The 25,628-nt window shown below is 33.8% G+C and overlaps 1 protein-coding gene across 2 annotated transcripts; it reads left to right on the top strand.

Moving 5' to 3' along the window:
- Positions 1 to 380: 380 nt before the first annotated feature.
- Positions 381 to 24,637, top strand: LOC132725349 (TNF receptor-associated factor 2-like). 2 transcript variants are annotated; one of them, XM_060710456.1, is made up of 8 exons: positions 381 to 456; positions 8,900 to 9,300; positions 11,615 to 11,690; positions 12,603 to 12,701; positions 13,117 to 13,194; positions 15,201 to 15,275; positions 17,363 to 17,428; positions 22,663 to 24,637. In XM_060710456.1, exons 2-8 carry the CDS (start codon positions 9,140 to 9,142, stop codon positions 23,734 to 23,736), a joined length of 1,629 nt encoding a protein of 542 aa, XP_060566439.1. In that variant the 5' UTR covers positions 381 to 456; positions 8,900 to 9,139; the 3' UTR covers positions 23,737 to 24,637. The 2 variants fall into 2 exon arrangements, with proteins under 2 accessions (XP_060566439.1, XP_060566440.1); XM_060710457.1 differs by lacking the exon at positions 381 to 456 and adding an exon at positions 1,013 to 1,027.
- Positions 24,638 to 25,628: the final 991 nt, after the last annotated feature.

A 25,628-nucleotide genomic window follows, 5' to 3' on the forward strand; every position in this document is an offset into this window, starting at 1 on the left:
CCCGCTCTAATACAAGCAACTTTCAAGGTTATGCAAAGTGTTTGATAAAATGGCTTATAAACTGACGAATATCCAATATTCTGTGGAAAGCTTATATTTTTCCCCGTAGACTGGTGCATATCGCAAAGAAATTGGTACAGAAATAAAATATTTATGACTATTTTCTTGTCCGAATCGAGCAATATTTGTCTTGGCAATGATGCCGAAAATGACGTCAATGTCACGTGGTATGGCCACACTGTAAATGTGCAAATTGTAATGTTACCGCTGAAGTTTGTTTGTTTGGCATAACGGAAAAGCCCGTGTAGATTGTCATCCAAATGAAAACAGCCAATCGTATTTAGGATATCCTTTGCATGATGTCATGGCGTGATTCACGATGCATCAATGCCGAAAAGCGTCCGTACTTTCCGGAATTAACCCTATATTAGAATCTTTTTGAAAAGGAAACTTCTGGTAAGTGATAACTTGACTACATGTATTATGCATACTGATGTTACTGTTACCTTGTGATTTGAAATTTTCATGCAAAACGGCCACTTCCGAAACTGGGTCAGTGACAGTTTTTGTACTGTACTGCAGTAGCTGTTGAAGCGTTGTTTATAATAATTATGTTTATATTACAATTTTAAAACTGTGTTTTTATCAACATTAGAAATTCATGTATTTATTAATTGAAGCATTATTAAAGATAAAAAAATCATACGCATAAAGAAAACAGAACATGGGAAACCAAATACACGGAATGGGAATACCCACATCTATATTTAGCATAGATCTATATCTAATATTTAGTCTTAATTTTAGAACAGTATCACCTGACCAGGGCCACATATTACATACACTTTTCAACTCCGTGCCAGGGCGGTATCACCATGATGTGTACTAGGGATCCCATTTATGAGTTGTAAGGTATTACAAGGTATAAATTATAATTAGATATCAAAGAAACAGGAAACATTAGATCATGAGCTATTTTCCGACCAACAGTAGTACTATATGGTAAGGACAATTTACAGATCATTAGGTAAGGACAATTTTTTTATTGCGCCCCCACTATAGGGGGGAATTTAGATTTACTCTTGTCTGTCTGTCGATCCATCTGTCCATCCATCTGTCCGTCCGTATCCTTTTTTGTATCACACATAGCTCAAAAAGTTATTGACCTAGAGTTGTGAAACCTTACAGGAATGTTGATCAGCATGTGTAGTTGTGCACCTGGGTATTTTCGTGTGGATATATTTCGTATTTTTAGAGTTATTGCCCTTGAATTAGTAAAAATTACCAATTTTCAACTTGTGTCGCACGTTACTAAAAAAAGTATTTGACTAAGAGTTGTGAAACCTTACAAGAATGTTGATCAGCATGTGTAATTGTGCACCTGGGTTTTTTCGTGTGGATATTGTTAGTATTTTTAGAGTTATTGCCCTTGACTTAGTAAAAATTTACAATATTTTACTTGTGTCGCACGTTACTCAAAAAGTTTATGACCTGTATGTCTGAAAGTTTACAAGAATGTTGGTCAACATGTGTACTTATGCAACTTGGGGTTTTCTTGTGGATTTATTCAGTATTTGTAGTATTTGCCCTTTACTTATTAAAAGATTTTTAGTTTTTAACGCACATGAAGCCAAATGTCAATTTACATACATGTATCATAGTTAAATTGTCCCATTCAAAAGATTCAAAATCCAAAAAATTGTAGGTGTGTCTAATTTAAATCATTCAGTTATTCTATGAATGACATATTAAAATCAAGATGCAACAGTTAAACACAGTTTAATAAAATGGTAAATACTGTATAATTTTTTTTAGTTCACATGTCACTTTGTGACAAGGTGAGCTTTTGTGATTGCTTTTCGTCCGGCGTCCGCCCTGCGTCCGTCCATCGTCCGTAAACTTTTACTTTAAATGACATCTCCTCATAAACCACTTAGCCAATTTCATCCAAACTTCACCAGACCTGGGGATGATTACATTGATCAGTAATTGATTTAATTACAATTACTTTCAGATTTTATTGTAATTGATTACAATTGACTACTCAGACTTGCCTCTGTAATCAATTAAATTACAATTACTTTAAGAAAGTAATTGATTGATAATTGATTACATTCAATGTATAACTATAAACAAAAGTTTCTTAATGCTATTTAGTATAATTATACATTATATACATTATATACACAAAGGATTTCCAGCTCATCAACAGTCATCATTTTAACACACTTTTAGTTCCTGTCACATCACTTTATCATATTTTAGCATTGCACTTTAGCATCATAAGTTTTCATGAAACCTTCTGTCAGTCAGACTGCATCTATCAGTATCAGGACGGAAAATTTTACCAACAACACTAAGCAAACGCTCTACAGGGGCTGATGATGCAGGAATGGTCCTCAGTCTTCTTGGTGGAGGTTTCATAATGAACTCTCTGCAACAGAAATTTTGAAAAGTGTCAATTGTACAATATGCTGTATACATGTGTTAAAACAGGTGTGAAAACAATAAATTTTTGTATGCAAAGAGACAATAGACTTTACAAAGAAATTATCAATTTTTTTACAAACACTTCAATGTTACAACAGTTTCCATTATAATATAGACACATTGTCTATCACCTTACAAAATAACTGTTGCATATAATTAAAATACTGTATGGTAATATGCATCTGACATAAACAAATGTAGGACAAAACCCCACCAGTTAAAACCCCACCACTCAAAATTTTATAGAGTGGACAAAACCCCACCACTAAATTTTATAGAGTGGACAAAACCCCACCACTTAATTTTACAGAGTGGACAAAACCCCACCACTTCAGTTTTATAGGGTAGACAAAACTTTCTTGTAAAAATGTTAAAAAACAAACAATTGTGCATCAGCAGAAACTCAAAAGAATGTGTGAACAACTCATCAATAAGGAGAAGACTGTACCCGAGTTTCTTCAGGCTATCAGCCACAGTATCGGATATCCACTTAAACTAAGTACAATGAAGTACAATGAGGGAAAATTGACTGAACTGAATAAATTAGAAATGTGCTATAAAAATGTGCTATTTCTTAATCATTAATTGATGAAAATGTGCTGCATTCTTGATTAATAGTAAGTAGTTTATTTTTTATATAAATAAATTGAAGAAATGAATTTGAAGAAACTAAAAATAATGGATAATTTAAGGTCATAAATGTGGCACAGTCTCAAATAAATGACTACTCTTTGATGTTGATTTGTAAATTATTTGTATAATCTCTTATATTACACAAATGTTATATTGAAATTAAAAAATAAAATGTGAAATTGTGTACTGTATATTAAATATATTTTAATTAGTCCCCTACCGGTTTACCGGAGGGGACTTTAGGTTTACCCTCCGTCCGTCTGTCCGTCCGTCTGTCCGTCTGTCCGTCCGTCTGTCTGTCAGTCCGTCAGTCCGTCCGTCCGTCCACAAAACTGGATCCCGCGATAACTTGAAAAGTACTGAAAATATTTTTATGAAACTTGATATATGGATAGATGGCAGTATGGAGATTATGCACGTCTTTTTCTTTTCTTCCTATGTTGAAAATTCTGGTTGCTATGGCAACAAATAGGCTGAAAATATGGCAAATTTTACATATAAACTGGATCCAGTGATAACTTGAAAAGTACAGAAAATATTTTTATGAAACTTGATATATGGATAGATGGCAGTATGGAGATTATGCACGTCTTTTTCTTTTCTTCGTATGTGGAAAATTCTGGTTGCTATGGCAACAAATAGACTGAAAATATGGCAATTTTTACACGTCCGTCCACAAAACTGGATCCCGCGATAACTTGAAAAGTACTGAAAATATTTTTATGAAACTTGATATATGGATAGATGGCAGTATGGAGATTATGCACGTCTTTTTCTTTTCTTCCTATGTTGAAAATTCTGGTTGCTATGGCAACAAATAGGCTGAAAATATGGCAAATTTTACATATAAACTGGATCCAGTGATATCGCAAAAAAAGTACTGGAAATTTTTTTATGAAACTTGATATATGGATAGATGGCAGTATGGAGATTATGCACGTTTTTTATTTTCTTCCTATGTTGAAAATTCTGGTTGCTATGGCAACAAATAGACTGAAAATATGGCAATTTTTACACATAAACTGGATCCAGTGTTAACGCAAAAAGTAATAGAAATATTTTTATGAAACTTGTAATATGTGTAGATGGCAGTCTGGAGATTATACACGTCTTTTCTTTTCTTCCTTTGTTGAAAATTCTGGTTGCTATGGCAACACATAGACTGAAAATATGGAAAATTTTACACATAAACTGAATCCAGTGATAAACTCAAAAAGTACTGGAAATATTTTGAAATTTGACATATGGGTAGATGGCAGTCTTGAGATTATGCATGTCATATCTGTTCTTCCTATTTTGAAAAAAAAATTGGTTGCCTTGGCAACAAATAGGCCTTAAAACATGGCAAATATAACAATATTTGTGATTAGTAAAAAAAGCTGAAACTTTTTATGAAATTGCATCTTTAATTCCAGAGTTATCTCCTCTTTAAAAATTTTGCTTTTTAAAATGTTATATTTTGGTAACAGGGATGTTTCAAAATATTAACTTTAGAGTGTTCCTTCATCGTCCGTCTGTCTGTCTGTTTCATAAAAACTTTCCTTTGTGATCACTTTAAAGGAACATTTCCAACAAATTTACTTAAAATAGAGAAAATTTACACATTAGTGAATGCCTGAATGGCCAATGGCCCTTCAGAATGCTGATGGGGTTCTATCCGGTAGGGGACTTATGGATTGCTTGCAATACTATGATAATTGCTTGTTCATCAAATCTTGCCCAATAATTGGTAAGTGGTGGGATTTTGTCCACTCTGTAAAATTTAGTGGTGGGGTTTTGTCCACTCTATAAAATTTAGTGGTGGGGTTTTGTCCACTCTATAAAATTTTGAGTGGTGGGGTTTTAACTGGTGGGGTTTTGTCTGTCTTCCGACATAAACTCTAGAATATACAAAGTAAAGAAGTTATCTTCATTGTTTAAAACTTTTTAAAACATGGTTAAACCAAAATATGTGAAACAAAATTTAACATACCTGTATGTGGGTAATGAAATTTGAATGTGACATAGTGTTTCCATTTATCTTCTTCGGGCACAATTTACACTGTGCTGTCACATTTCCAGATGTTTCTTTAGGAAATTCAAAAACATCATAAATCCAATGATTTTGACATTTTGGTTAGAATACAAGCCAAACAATGATGTCTATCTTTCAGTTAGAATTTGGTCAACTGTATGGATGAAAACTTATTTCTTCATTATGAGTGATGTCTTAAAATGTCTCACTTGATATTTTATTACCTTAGTTAAACTGTAACATGTGAAATAAATCATTTGAATTTCAATAGTTTCATGTAAAATCTGAAAGTAATCAACATCAATCAAATTGTAATCATAATTACTGACTGAATTTAAGCTGTAATTGATTAATTACATTTACAATTAATGTAACCAATTTTCAGCAAGGTAATCAATTACATGATGATTACAGTGTAATCATGTAATCAATTAAAAAATCGATGATTACGATTAGTGATTACCCCAGGTCTGAACTTCACAGGAATGTTCCTTTGGTGGTCACCTTTGAAAATTGTTCAAAGAATTTAATTTCATGCCTAACTCTGGTTGCCATGGCAACCAAAAGAAAAAACTTTAAATATCTTCTTCTAAAAAAACCCAAAGAGCTAGAGCTTAGATATTTAGGATGAAACATCTTCTAGTGAGTGTCTACAAAGTAGGGGTCAAAAATGGCCCTGCCCCAGGGGGTCGTTGATTTTCCCTATATGTATATAGTAAAAACTTAAAAAATCTTCTTTTAAATAACCCAAAGAGCTAGAGCTAAGATATTTAGCATGAAACATCTTCTAATGCATATCAACCAAGTTTGTTCAAATAAAAGCCCTGGGGCCTCGCCCCAGGGGGTCATTGATTTTTCCTATACAGTATGCATATAGTAAAACCTTAAAAATCTTCTTTTAAAGAACCCAAAGAACTAAAGTTTAGATATTTGGCATGAAATATCTTCTAGTGAGTGTCTACCAATTTGTTCAAATAAAAGCACTGAGGTCAAAATTTGCCCGCGCCTGGGGGTCAATAATTCTTATATACATATAGTAAAAACTTAAAAATCTTCTTTTAAAGAAGCAAAAGAGCTAGAGCTAAGATATTTAGCATGAAACTTTTTCTAATGCGTATCAACGAAGTTTGTTCAAATAAAAGCCCTGTGGTCAAAATTGGCCCGCCCCAGGGGGTCATTGATTTTCCCAATATAAATATAGTAAAAACTTTAAAATCTTCCTTTAATTTAAAGAACCCAAAGAGCTAGAGCTAAGATATTTAGCATGAAACATCTTCTAATGGATGTCTACCAAGTTTGTTCAAATAAGAGACCTTGGGTCAAAATTGGCCCTGCCCTGGTGGACATTCATTTTCCTTATATGTGTATAGCAAAAACTTAAAAATCTTCTTCGAAAAAAACCAAATAGCTAGGGTTTAGATAATAAGCATGAAACATCTTCTAGTAAGTGTCTACAAAGATTGTTCAAATAAAAGCCCTAGGGTCAAAACTGGCCCTGCCCCAGGGGTGTCATTGTTTTTAAATATATCTGTAAAGAAAAAACTTAAAAAAATCTTCCTTTCAAAAACCCAACAAGCTAAACCTTAGATGTTTAGCATGAAACATCTTCTAATGGGTGTCTACCAAGTTTGTTCAAATAAAAGCCCTGAGGTTTAAACTGGCCCTGCTCCGGGGGGGGGGGGGGGGGTATATACAGGTGAGCAACTTCAGGGCCATCATGGCCCTCTTGTTATTTGTACAATTTGCTTGATAACAAGAACAAATTGGCACCATGGTTAGGGGACCATCATAAGTTGTATATTTGTCAATCCTAGCACATTAACCTGTCATATATATCAATAAAACTTAATCTTAGTGCTCTGTTTTGAATTTTTTTTTCATATTTCAATGTCTCGAATAATAGATGGTAAGCAGGGCTTCCATAAAGTCCTAAAATTTGGAAGTCAGAGACTGCAAAATGTCTAACATTAGACGTCACATTATGTAGGTAAAAAAGGAAAAGCATTACATTTTGGAAGTCACAAGCCAAAATCAAGGAGTAAATAACTCCCGAACTTCCATTAATGGAAGCCCTGGTTAGACACACATTGCATTATATTATCAACAAAAAATTCAAATGCCAGAATAATATTTCAATGAAATTAGCTTTGAAGAAACCGGAACTGGTACCTTGACTAATATTACACTTTGGTTTTTAGGAAACTGATGTTGACATCACATCTCATTATGATGATTAAAGTGAAAAAAATCAGACAAACTGCTATTTTTATTAATGATAGTTTCAGTGATAAGAAAAAAATTGTGTTGCATGCTACAAAGCAGCATGAACATGTAGAGATCACTTCTCTGTTGTTTACATTTGGATACTTATGTGGCTAGAGGAACAATAGGTAACCCAAAGTGTACTATCTCTTTGATGCTGTGTGTTTTTTTTTTCAATTTTCAAAACAACCTGTGGCTTTTTGAAGGTGAAAATATAGTATGTTAAATAAGAAACAATCTGATTAAAATCAGCTCCTTAATCAGCTATAATTTTAGATCTGATGATCAGTTATTGGTGGTCACCTTCTCGTATCCTTTCAAACAGCCAATTATCAGTGATCTATCATAATTTTGAAAGTGATGCGATTTCTATTTTTATCTGCTGAAAAACCAATATTGATAATTTTCATGATTTCGAGAACAACCATGGCCTTGCTCATATAGCCTTCCTGTAAACTGGCAATACATTCTTGCCCATTAAAATTGAGATTATTATTTTCAGTTTACTCTTTTCAAATAACTTCAAGCAATTCTTTTTCCAACAAAAATCAATTTGTTTTACTTCCACAAACAACTGTACTTTGATTCTTCGTCTAATGCCTATTTGTACAGTGATTTTTCTGCTTATATAACAGACTCCGAAAAAGGGCCTCTTCCCAATTGAAATTTTCTTCAAAATCATGCAGTTTTCCCAAATATCTTAACCTAAACCTGCTTTTTTACTTCCCAAATTAGCAATTTTAGCAATATTTTTTCCCAAAAACAAAAGGATAAGGCCTCTTCCCAATTAAGTAAGAAAAATCACTGTTGTAAAAAGTGGTTTTATTGCATGGCTAAAAATAGCTTTCTCGGGAAATCCATTTCATGGTTAAGGAGTAATCACTCGTCATATCTACATGTAAGAAATAAGTAGACCTGAAGTTAAATCAGATTTAATCAGGAAAGGAGTTAACAGAACTGGTGCAATTTCATCCAAACTTTACAGAAATGATCAGTAACAAGTCTAGTCGTGCATATTCTCTGCATTTTCCAGTTTAATGACTTTTGTTAGTTTTGGCCCTTTAATGATTTTTGAAAAAAAAAAGATGTGTCTGAAATACTGTTTTTATACAAGTAATGTAATTTGTATGAAACTTTACATTTTAGTTGCACTTCTATTAGCTGCCTATATTTTAGTGGTTGTCTGGTTGAATGATTTTTTTGCTGAGTTATTGCCCTTGAATGAAAAAGGGTTTTTTGCCTGTTATTTTTATGTTTTCTGCTATGCAATAGCTGATACATGCTGCAACGTAAGCTAGGATTTAAAAGGAACATGTTTTTGTCGTCAATGATCAGTGCCAAGTGAAGTTGTGCATATCTACAGCATATTCCAGTTCAATTATTTTTGCAGAATTATTGCCCTTTAATTATTTTTATGTTTTAAACTTTTGTCTTTCTTTTATACTACTTACAAACCAACAAACGACCTTGTAATACAAATAATTATGTTTCATTTTTCAGATAAGCAGTTATTCAGGACAGTTTGTTGGAGGAAAAATTAAGATAAATGATACATCAAAAATGAAAGTAACATACAGGAAAAAATAATGAACAATATATGAAACAACACATGTAATAGACAATTATTCATCTCTCTCCAGTTAGAGAGAAACTTGATACCTCAAGTAGCAGTATTGACAATTTTGTTTCCTTAAGTGTTGTCGGCGTTTTTTTAAAAAAAAAATTATTTACTATTTAATAATGGCAGCTGATATGCAAGGAGGGTATTCAAGAGAAATCTTTCGGAACGGGACACTTGATCCAAAGTTTACTTGTAATTTCTGCAGTAAGGTATTGAGAGAACCTGTCCAGTCATTCTGTGGCCATAGATTCTGCAAGTCATGTATTCATTCAAATATCAGGTAATTTTATCATTATTATCAAAATAGTCAGTACATATACTTTTAATGATAGTAAATATATATTACTTGATAAGTTAAGAGCTTACAGTATGGCATATAATTATATTCTTTCTTTTTCGAAATAATTTTTTTTACAATATTGCATAAAAACAACAAAAAACAAACAAACAAACCATCAGCTCAAGTTTTTAAGAATGATGTTTTCATTTAATAATAATTAAACATGAATGCCTCCAGATGAGCCAAAAATATTTGAAGAGCAAATATTCTAAAATTTCAAGAAATGACTTCAGAATCAAGTAATAATTTACATATTATATTATGTGCAATTAAAGATTGAATTTGCCATCACCATACTTCTACTGCATAATTAAGGTGTTTTTTAAAAGGTTATTTCAATTGTAAGTGCCCTTTGCAATGTGTAAATTACTTTCTTTGTTCATTTCATAATATTTGTTATTTAAGTAAATACATTTTCAAAATGTCCATTAAAATTAGCACAAATCTGGAGGCATGCTGCTTTAATATTTATCAACTTTTGATTAGAGTTCCCTGTATATAATTTTTTATTTTAAACATTTGATAAAAGGACTTAATTTGTTTTCACTATATTTTGGATAATTATACATTTGTGTTTGGTGAATGATTTAGATATTTGTAACCTCTGATGGGCCAAAACATCATGCATAAGCTCAAGGTTTAGTAATAACTCAGAAATTTAGAGTAATTGTCCCTGAAATAACATTAATTTGTCAGACAGCTGAAGTTTTCAACTGTAGTCTATCCAATATTGGTCACATTTTATATCTAATTTGATGATGAAGTTCAAGGTAATAAATCACCAGCAAAGATGCACTTTTGAGTTATGTCTTTTGAGATCAATGAGACATTTTATTCCCTTGAGTTAAACCAAAAAATTGAGTTACATCCCTTGAGTTAACCAAAAAATTGAGTTACATTCCTTGAGGTAAACCAGAAAATTGAGATACATCTCTTGAGGTAAACCAAAAAATTGAGTTACATCCCTTGAGGTAAACCAAAAAAATTGAGTTACATCCCTTGAGGTAAACCAAAAAAATGAGTAACATCCCTTGAGGTAAACCAAACATTTGAGTTAGGTTCCTTAAGGTAAACCAGACATATGAGTTACTTCCCTTGAGGTAAAACAGACGTCTGAGTTACTTCCCTTGATGTAAAACAGACATAATTTGAGTAATATCTCTTCAGGTAAAACAGACATTTTAGTTACATTCCTGTAGGTAAAACAGACATTCGAGTTAAGTCCCTTGAATTAAAACAGACATTTGAGTTATGTCTCTTAAGGTAAAACAGACATTGGTGCAATGCCCGGCCCTATGAGGCAAATCAGACAAATTTATTTACAGCCTATTCATGAGCTTTAACTGATGAAATAGCTGGTGTAGGGTACATATTTATATTAGTAAATTAGTAATAATTTTTTCTTTTTTTTTTTAATTGTAAACAAGTATTATATCCCAGCCAAGGTAGGAAACCAGCAATATTTAACAGAAGTGATTTAGAGTTATTGTTCTTTATTAAACAAATATTGATGAAATAACTGTGATAGCAACAGTAAAAGAAAACAACATGAGGTTATTTTGAAGAATATGAACCAAATTTTGAACATTATATCAATTAAGTTTACACAATATTAGGTATCTGAGCCATGGTAGATAAAAAACAGAAGCCGCCTCCGTGGTCGAGGGGTTAGAGTCGATGACTTCTAATCCAGTTACCTCTCTGGCGTGGGTTCGATCCCCGGGAGATGCTTTGGTAGTTTAGCGCGGAGGAAGGTAGTCTAGTACTGGTGTAACTCTCCAGGAACGATGGTTAGGAAACTACCCGCCTATATGACTGAAATACTGTTGGAAAAAGGCGTAAAATGAAACAAACAAACAAACAAACAAACAAACAAGATAAAAAACAAGAAATAAATCCAGATGATAAGGAGATGCAGGCCTTGATTCAACAGTTTATTGCCATGAAATGTGTTAATGTATTAACCTGTAATAGTCAGTCATTTGTGACATGTTATTTGGCCCTTGATTTCTCATATAAGGATGAAATATCACTTTTGCCTGATCAAGAAATTTCAACAAATAATTGTATGGGAATATAACTATACAACAAAAGTGTAATAAATGCCTTGATGTATTTCTGTCATGGAATGATGTTTAATTCCATTGTTTAATATATCTCGCTTACCAAATAGTATTCTATATAATTTCTAAATCATGTTATTTTACTATTAGTGAACAAATTTTATCAAATTTTTTTTTTTTCCAATTGAAAGGTCAGGTGAGCAGATTAAATGCACACAATGTGAAAAAGAAGATAATGAAGCTCCTAGTATGATTTCCCCAGAACAGGTTTGTAATTTTTTTTGTATAACCTTTGATAATAAGGCCCGTTTTAATTAGCATGAATATCCATATTTAGAGCTGTCATTCATTTAGTACAAAACATATTGCATATTGATATTTGATGAAAAATATAAATGATTCACTTATATTTCAACAATTACTTGTCTATATTTCACTTTCATACTGTTTTACAGTCATGGTTTCAGTAAAAAACATAATTGCTCTGTCATACAATTACAATGTTTCTGTTTATAAATGCCAATGGCATGACTTTTGTTCTCATCACTGCTAAAAAGTATGTCTGTTACATAAAGACAGCATAGTTTAAGACATGGACACCTGCTTCAATCTGTACATGTTTTTGGGTAAATTTTCATAATTTCTGGTCATTTAATAAAGTAGTCAACAATTATCTGTTTTTCAAAATGTGTATCAATTATTAATTAACAAAAAAATGTTGAAGGTACATTGTTTTCATTGCCGACAGCTCTACCAATATTAATATATGATATAGGTTATGTGAATTTTCTTATTTGTGATGAAAGCATATAAAGCTTATCAGATTGCATGCTTGAGTCCACTTCCTGGAACTGACCAGTACAGGTGTCATGTGTTGAGACAAAAGGGTTTGATCTCCTCTTACCTGGGTTTAGAAGCTGGCACCTTGACCATTATCCCAGTTGACAAACTCATCCCACTTGATTTGATATAATTACGCTGCTTAGATTATTAAGTTTGGTCCGACTGCTTGAACAAGTTCAAGATGACCTGGCTTTTTATTGATGTCAATGGTCTTCAGTTACTAGTTATAACACTTACATCATGTTATATTTCATTGCTTTATTTCTTAAAATATTTTTAGACAATGCAAACCAACGATAACAATAACCTGATGTTATATTATTTTTTTTTCTGAAGATATTTCCTGACAATGCAATTCGGCGAGAGATGCAGAGGCTTGCAGTTGTTTGTGACAGCAAGGATTGCCCATGGAAAGGCACTTTCAAACAATATGAGGTAATGTACTGTGGAATTACCATTTTGAATGAGATATTTCAATGAAACTTGATTTAAGCAAGCTTATGTCAAGACATGGCCTGGAATTGCTTTAAGGTCCCCAAGGGTCAAAGTCAAGGTCACTGTTACTAACGATAGAAAGTAAGTTTCCTGTCAATAACTAGATTAAGGAATACTGAAATTCATGAAATACTGGGAAGGTCCTTTGTAAACTTTTCTGTTGGTCACCCATGCTGTCTGACCAGGCTCTTGCAGATGGTGAGGTCTTTAATAGTTTTTGGTGAACATGTAACATAATTATGTAAATGGTTAAAGGAAAGATTGTTGGACTTTGGTTTTTAGCATCAGCATTATTAATTTTGTTATTTTCTGCCATTTTACAGTTTTATCATTAACATTTTTTTTTTAATTTCAGGAACATTTCAATGCATGTGATTATAAAACACAAGCTTGCCCATACTGTCAACAAGGTGTCCTTAGAAGTCACTTACAGGTTTGAACTTTATGATTTTTTGATTTACTTTTGTTTAAAATACAAATTTATGAGAGGGACTGCAGGATCTTCTACTTGATGTTGAATCATGGAGCAGTCATGGTGGAGTGGTTTAATACCATTGACTTCTAACCACTTGCCCTTCTCCGCAGTAGGTCCGAATCTTCTCAGGAACCTTGGATTATATCATGTGAGGAAGCTATACAGATTGTTTATGGAACGTCGGTGGTTCTACTCAGGTGCAAGTTTGTACCTGAAATAATGCATAGATGGGCACCTGAGGTCTTCCTACACCAGTCAAGGTGGAATGTGGTCATAATATTATGACCTATACTGTGTCGGTGTGATGTAAAACCCAATCAAACAAAACAAACAAACCTAAAAACTTAAGATTCATAGTTTATGATGGTATCTTTGAAAATCTAAGTAAATATTATTCTGAAATTATGATTTTAAATGGAAAGCTCCTGGGCAAAACTTTTGTTTTTGTATGAATTTTAATATGACAATAAATACTACAATTAGTTTGTGCATGTGCACAGGAAATCAAAACGTCACATTGTTAACTTTTCAAATTTACAGCAGGATTTTCCCATTTGTTCTGGTCACCAATAAACTATTACTGTTACAGCTTCAAAATGCACTTGGTCTACCATTCACAATGATGTAATTAACAAATTAAAAAAAGATGTAATGCAGAAATATTTACGGTTAAATTAGGAAAAATCCTCATGAGCTTCTACTTATGTTTTCGGTAGATGTTCAAATGACCCAAACGGGAAATTTCTAATATAAACACAAATTGCTTCCAAATTTGCTTCCAAATTTGCCACAATGAGGTTGCAGGCATTTTAGCTTATAAAACTCAACACCAAAGTAAAAGTTAAAGTTAATAGGAAAGCCATTTTTGTGTCGCCTCTACGGAGTAGTGGCGACATATAGGGATCACTTCTCCGTCGTCTGTCTGTCTGTCCGTCCGTCTGTCCGTCCGTCCGTCACAAAACTTGTCCGGACTACTCCTCATAAACTACTGGTGCAATTTCATCCAAACTTTACAGGAATGATCAGTACCAAGTCTAGTTGTGCATATTGTCAGCATTTTCCGGTCCAATGATTTTTGTCAGAGTTATGGCCCTTTAATAATTTTTATTTTTAAAGTTTGTCCGGACTACTTCTCTTATACCACTAATGCAATTTCAATGAAACTTTACAGGATTGATCTGTAGCTCAAGTCCTTGCGCATATTGCAGGGGTTTTCCGGTTGAATGATTTTTTACCGAGTTATGGCCCTTTGATAAAAAGGTGTTTTTTTCTGTGTGTTGCCAGATACACAAAAGCTTGTCCGGACTACTCCTCATAAACTACTGGTGCAATTTTATCCAAACTTTACAGGAATGATCAATACCAAGTCTAGTTGTGCACTGTCCGTCTGTCTGTCCGTCTGTCACAAAATTTGTCCCAACATGAAATTGGCCATCATGAGGCGACACATGTGATTACTGATCGCTCTTGTATCAATGAAATGTAGCTATTTCTATTTTTATGAATTTTATAAAGTGGTGCTTTAATCATTGAAGGGAATTCATTTGAAATTATAATCATACATTATATTGCTTTGATGATAATTCTAGATCCTTAACCAGTACCCTAACCAACAGCAATGATTTTGATAGAATTATGACCTTTACTGTATGTGTTATGCGTTATGCGTTTGTGACCAGCATGGATCCACCAGACCAGCCTGCGCATCCGCGTAGTCTGATCAGGATCCATGCTGTTCGCTATCAGTTTCTCTACTTGTAATAGGGTTTGTAAGCGAACAGTATGAGTCCTGGAAAGTTGGGATATGACATATACTGTGTCGGTGTGACTACAACACAGTCAAATAAACCAACAAAAAATAACAAAAAGCATATGAACACAAGCTTCAAGCCTTCTTTGAACATGTTTCTTAGTATGTTATTTTTTTTTTCAACAAATGTAATTATTTTTCATTACAAAAACAGACACATCTGGAGAGAGATTGTAGAAAGGTTGAATTGCAATGTGTTGATTGTGGCAGGAAGGTGCTTAGAGAAAGGGTAAGTTGCTAATCTTGTTATATTTCATACTTTGGGCCCCTCTCTTTAAAGCTGCATGCCTCCAGATGAGCCAAAATATTTCGAAAAATGTATTAGGATCTTAAAAAATGTAAAAAAGATTCAATATTTGATTAATTATTAACATTTATTACTGATTTAGCAGTATTGATCACCATAGTTCTACTGCTTTACTAACACAGTAAGAGGTATTTACCTATATTTTGACCTCTTTTTTGTAATTCACGTGGATTGTAAGTGCCGTTTGCAATGTGTAAAGTTCACTTCACAATAATTTACTTTTAAATACATTTTCAAAATTTTCACGAAAAGTAGGTTGAATCTGTAGCCATGCTGCTTTAACATTTGCTGACAGATATGTTATCTAAGTTAAAGGATCTGATAGGCAACAGATTCTTGTTACAGGTCTAGTTTTTTATATCAAATTGCTTTTCTGAAAGTGATAAAAATTTATATGAGCTCTGCTGTTATAGCATGATGTTCAGTCATGTCACAGAGGTGTGTTTTTAGAACTTAAGAAGTCATTCCATGATATTTTTTCTCTTAATTTCACAAATGACCCTCAGATATTGGGTATTAGGAAGTTAAGAGAGCAATAATCTAGGAATTGTACAACATTAAATTGGAAATGTTCAACATTTGTCAATAACAACCCCAACTTAAACAGAAAAAAGTCACTGGCCTTTAAGTAATAGTATGGAGCAAATGAGTTTAATTATATTTTTAGCTCTACTTTTTTGTTGTTGTAATAACGTAGAGATATTGTTACAGTCATGTCAGTGTTGGGTTCTGCAATCTTTAACCTTGATCATCACTTTTTTGAGTTCCTGGTGTCACAACAACCCTTCGGACAAGACCTTCAGACTAATTTGGACTTTAATTCATAAATGACCTCAACCTTCAAGGTCAAATGTCTAAATTTTGCTTGTTTTTTTGCTATTAGTGCCTATTACTTTGTTCTTTTTTGATGGATTGTCTTCAAACTTGAACATAATGTTTAAGGATAGCCCTTTAATTTACCAAAGACAGACCTTGACCTTCACTCGTAAATGACCTTGGCTTTGAAGGTCTAATTATTGAAAATGTCATTTGTTTTTGCTGTAACTGGCTTTAACTTTAATATTAATGAATGGATTGACTTCATATTATAACACAACATTCTTTAGGATTAGACCTTATTATATAACAAACTCAACTGACATTTGCCCTTTTGTGACTTTGACCTTGAAGGTTAAATTATTGAATTTTCACTATTTTTTGCTATAATTGACAATAACTTGATAATTAAGAAATGGTTTATCTTTATACTTTGACAAAACAGTATTTTGAACTAGACCTTTTAAAAGTTTGAACTGACCTTGACCTTGAGCTTTAAATAACTTTGACTGCCATGGTTAAGGTTAAATTATTGAATTTTGATTAAAGTGTCTTAATTTTGTTATTTATGTACAGATTTGATTCAAACATGAGCAAAACATGACTTGCTACCAAAAAATATATTGAATAATTAAGATTTGACCTTGACCTTAAATTAAACTTGAGTGTCAAGGTTTTTGTAACTAGTTTATTTAATAATTGATTTACTTTATAATAAGAAACATCATTTAGGTCAGGACCTTCATGTATATCTAGCACAAATTGACCTTGACTAATGTAAGACCTTGACCTTTAAGGTCAGATTATTCAATTTTCACTGATTATCCCTAAAATGACTTTGACCTGTAAATGACTTTGACTGTCAAATGATTGAATTTTGATTATATTTTCTTAACTTTGTCATTTATTCATGGAAAGGATTCATACTTGGACAAAACAGCAAGTGTGACTAGTCAGACCTATTAAAGTTAATAAAGGAAACGCTTAATTTTTTATTTAACTTTCTTTTTTTAAGATCTGTTTAAAACGTATTTAAAATTTTGGGTTTGATTTTAGAAAAAATATAAAATTTGACCGTTGCCTCCGCCCGGCGGTGGCTTTTGTTTTATGATTAATCATAATGTATATCAGTTTATTTCAATTATGTATGTAAACATTTTTTGATGTAATACCTATTGCTGTATATTTTCTAGATGACCTATCATCAACTGCAGGAATGTCAGAAAGAGAAAATACAATGCCCTGTAGGATGTGGAGAGGTAATGTATACTTATATTTGTTAAATACTTGTAGATATTTTGCTGACAATTACTGCATGAGTTATATGCACAAATATAAATTGATTGAAAATGAAAACCAGTATTGTATATATCACCATTCAGAACTGTTCACTATTTAGGACAGATGTGTAAGCGGCCTGATAGCTCTGTCGGTAGAGCCGTGGTACGGTATTTTGAGGGTCCGGGGTTCGAGTCCCGGTCAGGCTGCAGATTTTTCTCACCCTGTGTCATATACAGTTGTGATACAGAATGATGTTGATGACCTAATACCATAATGTTCTGGTTGATTATATTTGTTGGAATTTTAAAGGACATATGTAATATAATGGTCATTATGGGAGAATATTGATCAATTATTTGTATATGACTCCCATGAAAGGCTTACACTTGCTGGGTTCCAGGATAAGCCCTTTTTCACTAATGATTCAGAAATCATGTTGGATGAGTAGTCAGTCACATGCGAAAAAGTTGATAATTACTGGTTAGTTATCCAGGAAATGCTGTTAGGTTGATCCACTGCTGAGATATGACTAAAAACTTGTTAAATTTAGCATTAAAATCTGGTAAAACAAACATAAGCCTTGACATTTTTAACCAGGTTTTCAATTTTGAAAATCCTGGTTATTAGATTGGGGTATGGCGGGCGGATGGGCGGATGGGCGGATGGGCGGCTGGGCGGATGGGCGGATGGGCGGGCGTCAAACGAAATTGTGTCCGCTCTGTAACTCTTCAACCCTTTGAAGAATTTTGATGAAACTTCAGACAAATGTTTACCACATCAAGATGACGTGCAGAACGCATGTTCCGCATGGCTGGCTCCAAAGGTCAAGGTCACAGTGACATTAACATTGAAAAATCCTGTCCGCTCTGTAACTCTTCAACCCTTTGAAGAATTTTGATGAAAACTTCAGACAAATGTTTACCACATCAAGATGACGTGCAGAACGCATGTTCCGCATGGCTGGCTCCAAGGTCAAGGTCACAGTGACATTAACATTGAAAATCCTGTTTATTACACTTTGAACTTTGTCCGGGACATAACTCTAAAAGTATAAGAAGTATCAACATGAAACTTTGTAGGTAGATAGATCTCATTGAGTAGGTGTGCAGTGCACAAGAACCGTAACTCTGCCTTGCCCTAATTTTTTGAATTATCCCCCTTTGTTTATTTTATACTTTGAACTTTGTCCGGGACATAACTCTAAAAAGTATAAGAGGTATCAACATGAAACTTTGTAGGTAGATAGATCTCATTGAGTAGGTGTGCAGTGCACAAGAACTGTAAACTCTGCCTTGCCCTAATTTTTGAATTACCCCCCTTTGTTTATTTTACACTTTGAAATTTGTCCGAGACATAACTCTAAAAGTATAAGAGGTATCAACATGAAAACTTTGTAGGTAGATAGATCTCATTGAATAGGTGTACAGTGCACAAGAACCATAACTCTGCCTTGCCTAATTTTTGAATTATCCCCCTTTGTTTATTTTTACACTTTGAACTTTGTCCGGGACATAACTCTAAAAGTATAAGAGGTATCAACATGAAACTTTGTAGGTAGATAGATCTCATTGAGAAGGTGTGCAGTGCACAAGAACTGTAACTCTGCCTTGCCATTTTTTTTGAATTATCCCCCCTTGTTTATTTTACACTTTGAAATTTGTTCCGGGACCATAACTCTAAAAGTATAAGAGGTATCAACATGAAACTTTGTAGGTAGATAGATCTCATTGAGTAGGTGTGCAGTGCACACAAGAACCGTAACTCTGCCTTGCCTAATTTTTGAATTATCCCCCTTTGTTTATTTTACTTTTTGAACTTTGTCCGGGACATAACTCTAAAAGTATAAGAGGTATCAACATGAAACTTTTGTAGGTAGATAGATCTCATTGAGAAGGTGTTCAGTGCACAAGAACCGTAACTCTGCCTTGCCTATTTTTGGAGTAATTGCCCTTTGTTCATTTTGACACTTTGAACTTTGTCTGGGACATTACTCTAAAATTATAAGAGATATCAACATGAAACTTTGTAGATAGATAGGTCTCATTGGGTGGAAGTGCAGTGCTTAAGAATCATTAAACTACTGCCTTGCCTTATTTTGAAGTAATTGCCCTTTGTTTTATTTTTACTTTTTGACTTTTGTCCTGGACCAATACTTTAAAAAACTATAAGAGATATCAACATGAAACTTTGTAGGTAGCTAGATATAATTGGATAGAACTGCAATGCTTAAAGAACCTAAACAAAGCCTGGTCTAATTTTGGAGTTATTGCCCTTTTGTTCATTTTTACACTTTGACTTTTTACCCGGGACATAACTCTGATATCATCAGGAAACTTTATAGATAGATAGATCTCATTGAATAGAAGTGCAGTGCAAAAAAAAACATAACTCCGCTTTGCCTAATTTTGGAGTTTTTTGCCCTTTGTTCATTTTTTTTATACTTTCCTGTGTCCAGAACCTTCTCGGGGAGCATCACCCGGTTCAACCGGTTCTTGTTTATTTAATTATGGCCCTTTGTTTTTTTTCCTTATACAGAATATAATTATAGTGAACACTTCCTCTGTGGCAATTCCTCCTACATTATTCATGTTTACATTGCACATAGTTACATTGTTTGTTGCTTGTATTTGTATTTCAAATACAACATATTTATCTACAATGGTGATATTATTGAAAACCTGGTTTCATGGCATTGCCATGTTTCTTGTATGAGATTTTATTAGCTCATTGTTTATGATTGCTGCATCATGGTTGTCATCATGCAAAAACTTTAATGTGAAGTTCATTACTCAAACAATTTTAAAGGTATCTGTATGAAACTTGGAATATTTGCTAATATTAAGACAAGAGGCAGTCGTTAGACAAGCAGCATAATTCTGAAAGGTACATTTATGGACTAAGGCCTTTTTTAGCTCATGTGTCACAAAGTGACATGGTGAGCTTTTGTGATCGCTTTTCGTCCGTCCGTCCGTCCGAAAACTTTTACTTTAAATGACATCTCCTCATAAACCACTAAGCCAATTTCATCCAAACTTCACAGGAATGTTCCTTTGGTAGTCAACTTTAAAAATTGTTCAAAATTTAATTCCAAGCAGAACTCTGGTTGCCATGGCAACCGAAAGTAAAAACTTAAAATCACTTCTTTTGGAAAACCGTAAGAGCTAGAGCTTCAATATTTGGCATAAAACATCATCTAGTCAGTGTTTTCCAAGTTTGTTTTTTTAAATGCCCTTGGGTCAAAATTTGCCCCGCCTGGGGGGGGGTCATTGGTTTTCTTTATTTGTATTTTAAAGTTTATAGTAAAAACTTAAAAAATCTTCTTTTAAAAAACCCAAATAGCTAGAGCTAAGCTATTAAGCATGAAACATCTCTTATAAAAGCCCTGGGGTCAAAATTGGCCCCACCCCAGGGGGTCATTGTTTTTCCCTTTATGTATAAAGTAAAAACTTAAAAAATGTTCTTTTAAAAAACCTTTAGAGCTAAGATATTTAATGGGTTTCTACCATTTTTGTTCAAATAAGGGCACTTGGGTTAAAATTGGCCCCGCCCCGGGGATCATTGATTTTCCTTATATGTATATAGTAAAAACTTAAAAATCTTCAGTTAAAAAACCCAAAGAGCTAGAGTTAGCTATTAAGCATGAATTATCTTCCAGCGAGTGTTTACCAAGTTTGTTGAAATAAATCCCTGGGGACACAATTGGCCCCGCCCAGAAGGGGGGTGGGGGGTCATTATTTTTCCCTATATGTGTATAGTAAAAACTTAAAAAGTCTTTTTAGAGCTAAAGCTTAGATATTTATCATGAAACATCTTCAAATGGGTGTTTACCGAGTTTGTTAAAAAAAAAGCCCTTGGGTTAAAATTGGCCACTCCCTGGGGGCCTTTATACAGGTGAGCGATTTCAGGGCCATCATGGCCCTCTTGTATAGCTCACCTAGGCTAGCTCAGGGTGAGATTTTAGGATCGTTGAATGTACGTTGCCATCATCTGTCCACACTTATTTGTTAACACTCTAGCGGTCACATTTTTGCCTCAATCATCAGCAAACTTTGTCAGGATACTAATCTAGGTAATAGCTCGGATGAGTTCGAAGGTGGGTCATCTCGGATGAAAAACTAGGTCACAGGAGCTAAAAATAGAAAAACCTTGTTAACACTCTTGTGGTCACATTTTTGACTCAATCATCATCAAACTTGGTCAGGATGCTTGTCTAGGTAATGGCTTTGATGAGTTCGAACATTGGTAATCTGGGATGAAAAACTAGGTCGCAGGAGCTAAAAATAGATAGAAAAACCTTGTTAACTTGACTCAATTGTCATCAAACTTTGTCAGAATGCTTGTCTAGGTAATTGCTGGAATAAATTCGAACATGGGTCCTCCTGGATGAAAAACTAGGTCACAGGACTCACCTGTCATGAAACTTGGTGAAAATGCTTGTCTAGGTAATTGTTCTGATGAGTTTCATGGGTCAGGTGAGCGATCTAGGGCCATCTTGACCCTCTTGTTTAACTTACTTTTTGTCAAAAGTTGTTATTTTAATACATGTAATAGGTGAGCATTAACACGGCATGCGGTGCCCTTGTTTAGACATGTACATGCCCTGGAAACATGATTAACTCTGAGGCCTAATGGAACTGAAAGTGATAAGCATTCGCTACCAGTATAGAGCCAGGCCAGTCTACCCACTGTACAGTCTGACCAGGCTCTATTCTGTTGGCCGATAGTAATTATTGATAATGCACAGTCCCAAAACTCTGGTTGACATGTCCATTTGAGAAATACAACAGATACAGGATAAAATATTCTTGTAGGACAACTGGGATGTCAGTTTTTATGAAATTAAAGATGAGATTATTTCTTTACATGATGTACAAAAACAAATAGGTTAAAAAAAAGACATTATCATTGGAGGTACCAGTTATTAACCCTTTAACTGCTGGAATTTCATTATAAGCCTTTACCATTACTTTAGAGCTAGGCCAGCCTGCCCATCTGTGCAGCTTGCCAAGGCTGTATATTGTTTTCTGACAATATGCAAATTTTTATAATTATATCCCCAAAAGTTTTAATGGATAGTTCTAAAAATGAAAGCTGGACAAATCCATTTAAAGTATTTAGCCAGTTAAATATGGCCTGCCAGATTGTTGATCAAATGTTTCTGCCAAGTATATGTAGAAACCCTTTTATAAAAATATTTTGTGTGTGTTTTAAGATTGAAAGAAGACACTATCAAGACCACTTTAGGGAGAAGAAACATGAAATTTGGATTGCCAAAGAGGTTTCTAAACTTGCTGCCACTCTTGAAGAAGTCAAGGGGTCAGAGCTTCAACTTCAGACATCGGTTTCAGAAAGTACAGCAGCTTCTTTCCAAATGAATGAGAAGATTACACTACTTGAGGGCCAGATACAACAACTCCGTACCCAGACAAGCGTTGGTACTGGAATTAGCCAACTCTCTGACTCTGGGGTTGGTACTGGAAGTAGTGGTGCATCAAATATTGATGCAAAGATACGACAGCAGGTTGAGATGAATTTGCAGTCTGTAAATGAAAGATTAGATGTTAAAACTGGCACCTTTGAGGGAATAGCCAGTGCTTTACATAGAGAGCTTGAGAAAACTATTACAGCAGTAGAGAAGCTTGAAAGGCACAGAAGGGAAATGGAATCTAACCTTGAACAGAGTCAGAATAAAATCCGATCTTTGGAAAGATCATTGGCACTAAAAGACATGTCGATGGCCGAGTTGGAACTGAAAGCACAGTCGATGGAAGCTGCTAGCTATGATGGAACCTTCATGTGGAGGGTTCACGACTTCACCAAGAAACACCAGGATGCTGTCCAAGGACGGACAATCAGTATCTACTCGCCACCATTCTATACAACACGTCGAGGTTATAAAATGTGTGCCAGGCTTTACCCAAATGGAGATGGAATGGGCAAGGGATCGCATCTTTCCTTGTTTTTCGTGGTTATGAGAGGGAATTATGATGCCCTGTTAAAATGGCCATTTAGTCAGCGTGTGACCTTCTGCATTGTTAACCAAACCGGAGGCGAACATGTGATAGATTCATTCAGACCTGACCCTCAAAGCTCGTCATTCAAGCGACCAACTTCTGATATGAACATCGCATCAGGGTGTCCCCTGTTTATTCGCCTTGAGATGCTGCAAAACCCAAATCATGGTTTTTTGAAAGATGATACATTATTCTTAAAGATAGCAGTTGACACAAGTGGTCTTACAGATCCTGTGTCGAATTTGGAGGAAAGGATTAAGGTCACAGCTTAGAAATATTTGCCTCTCTCATTTTGGCAGGCTTTGACTAAGTCAAAGATAGAGGAATTGAGTGAAAGAAAGGACAAACAAAAATAAAGACTATTCAAAATATATAAAAACAAGTTCAGTTACTGTGATATAAAGAATATCATTGTTAAAAAAAACCAACAAAACAAACAAAATGATTCATAATATTCAAACAATACTTTAGAATTGTTCCTAACAGAATGAAAAGAATAGAATGTCCTGCAGCATGACCAAAACAAAGTCCTGTCAAAATTATTTCAAATCGTCACTTTATGAAGAGAAGCAAATATTTCTAACCAATATCTAAGTTTGAACAACCTAGATAAAACAAACTATTTTGTTCATTGACATATGAACGGACATGAACAGACCAGAGATCCATTTGTGTACAGTTTAACAAAAAGTAATTTGTATATCGATAAAAAATGTTGTTGAAATGATGCAGATACAAAAGATGTGATGGCAATACAAGGGATATGAACTGTTTGTTAGAAGACATGAACTTGTCACAGAAAAACAGTGATGAAGGTAAAACTACAGTTAAAAAACTATAGCTTTTGATGGAATTTATATACATGTATATGCCGTTATAATATCACTATACGGTATAAAGGCACTTTACAAATTTGAATATAAAGGATTGCATGTCAGCATGTGAGGTCGAAGAATTCTCTACTGCTAGTAACATCAGTAATAAAAAAGGTGAGTACTTACTTGTGATGCAAACAAAAATTATGAAGTTGATATATTTAATAATGGAATAAAGATTTTTTTATTTTGGAAGGTTATATAACTAGTAAATAGTTGTGAATTAATAGGCAAGTGATCATATAATCTGCCTGAATTTTTCATAACAAAATACATAAAACTGCACATGTTTTTTTTTTATAAGAAATAAAATTAAGAATTAATGTGATAAATAGAAGATCATATTCATGTAGATTCAATACTAAATGTATTGAAATCATTGAATAAAACAACATTATGCTCTGCTCACCAGAGAGGCCTACATAATATGGATTTATTCAACATGTTCAATAAATTTAGTATTAAAATCTACCCAGTTTATGTCATTGTTTCTGTAAATGAAAAAAAAGAAGACATTTTTCAGTTAAGAAACTCATATTTATTCATAATTTTTCATTGCATATTAGATATTGCTATTCATATAACAACTTCCAGGAATGATTGGAAGTGGGATATTTTACGTGCCCCTTTCATGTTTTGTTTCAGACAAGAATGGTCTAATGATTAGACCGATTGATCTCTAGTTAGCTAGAAGCTTGATAGAGTATATACCTACAATGGTAAACATTTTATATACCAGTCAATTGTGACCCAGGCCCTTCCGCACCTGTCTAGGGGAAATGAGCTAAGTTTTTATGTTTTGTCTGGCCCTGGATTGACAGGTTTTGTTTTGGTCTCAAAACAGCATGGGGATGTTTTAAGATGTATGTGCTTCTGCATTAAGCATCCAGATTACCACCTGACTGCCCTAGCAGAGTGGGGACTTTACCACAACTTTGAAACTCAAAAATTCTAACAATATTGGAATTTTTTCTATATAAACAAAGAAGGACCAAAGTGTGCATTATTCTACAACAATGCACTCGCCGTCTTATTATCTCCTTGTGTATTTTCACTTTGAAGGCGCCATTTATTTTTGGAAATTCTGATAAATATAAAAAAAATTGTCGAATTTTGTTGTGAAAACTATCTAGAATGAAAGAAAATGGTCTAAGAAAATGTTGTTTATGTGACGTCACAATGGAGTGCCAAACAGCACATGCAAAACAATCAAACCAAGTACGCTATTTTAATATCGCAAACGAGTTAAGTCTTACATTTACTTCACTTGTAATAATTTGTATTTCGTT

Source organism: Ruditapes philippinarum, unplaced genomic scaffold, assembly GCF_026571515.1.
Source record: "Ruditapes philippinarum isolate M1 unplaced genomic scaffold, ASM2657151v2 ctg4543_1_1_1_1, whole genome shotgun sequence".
NCBI classification, from domain to species: Eukaryota; Metazoa; Mollusca; class Bivalvia; order Venerida; family Veneridae; genus Ruditapes; species Ruditapes philippinarum.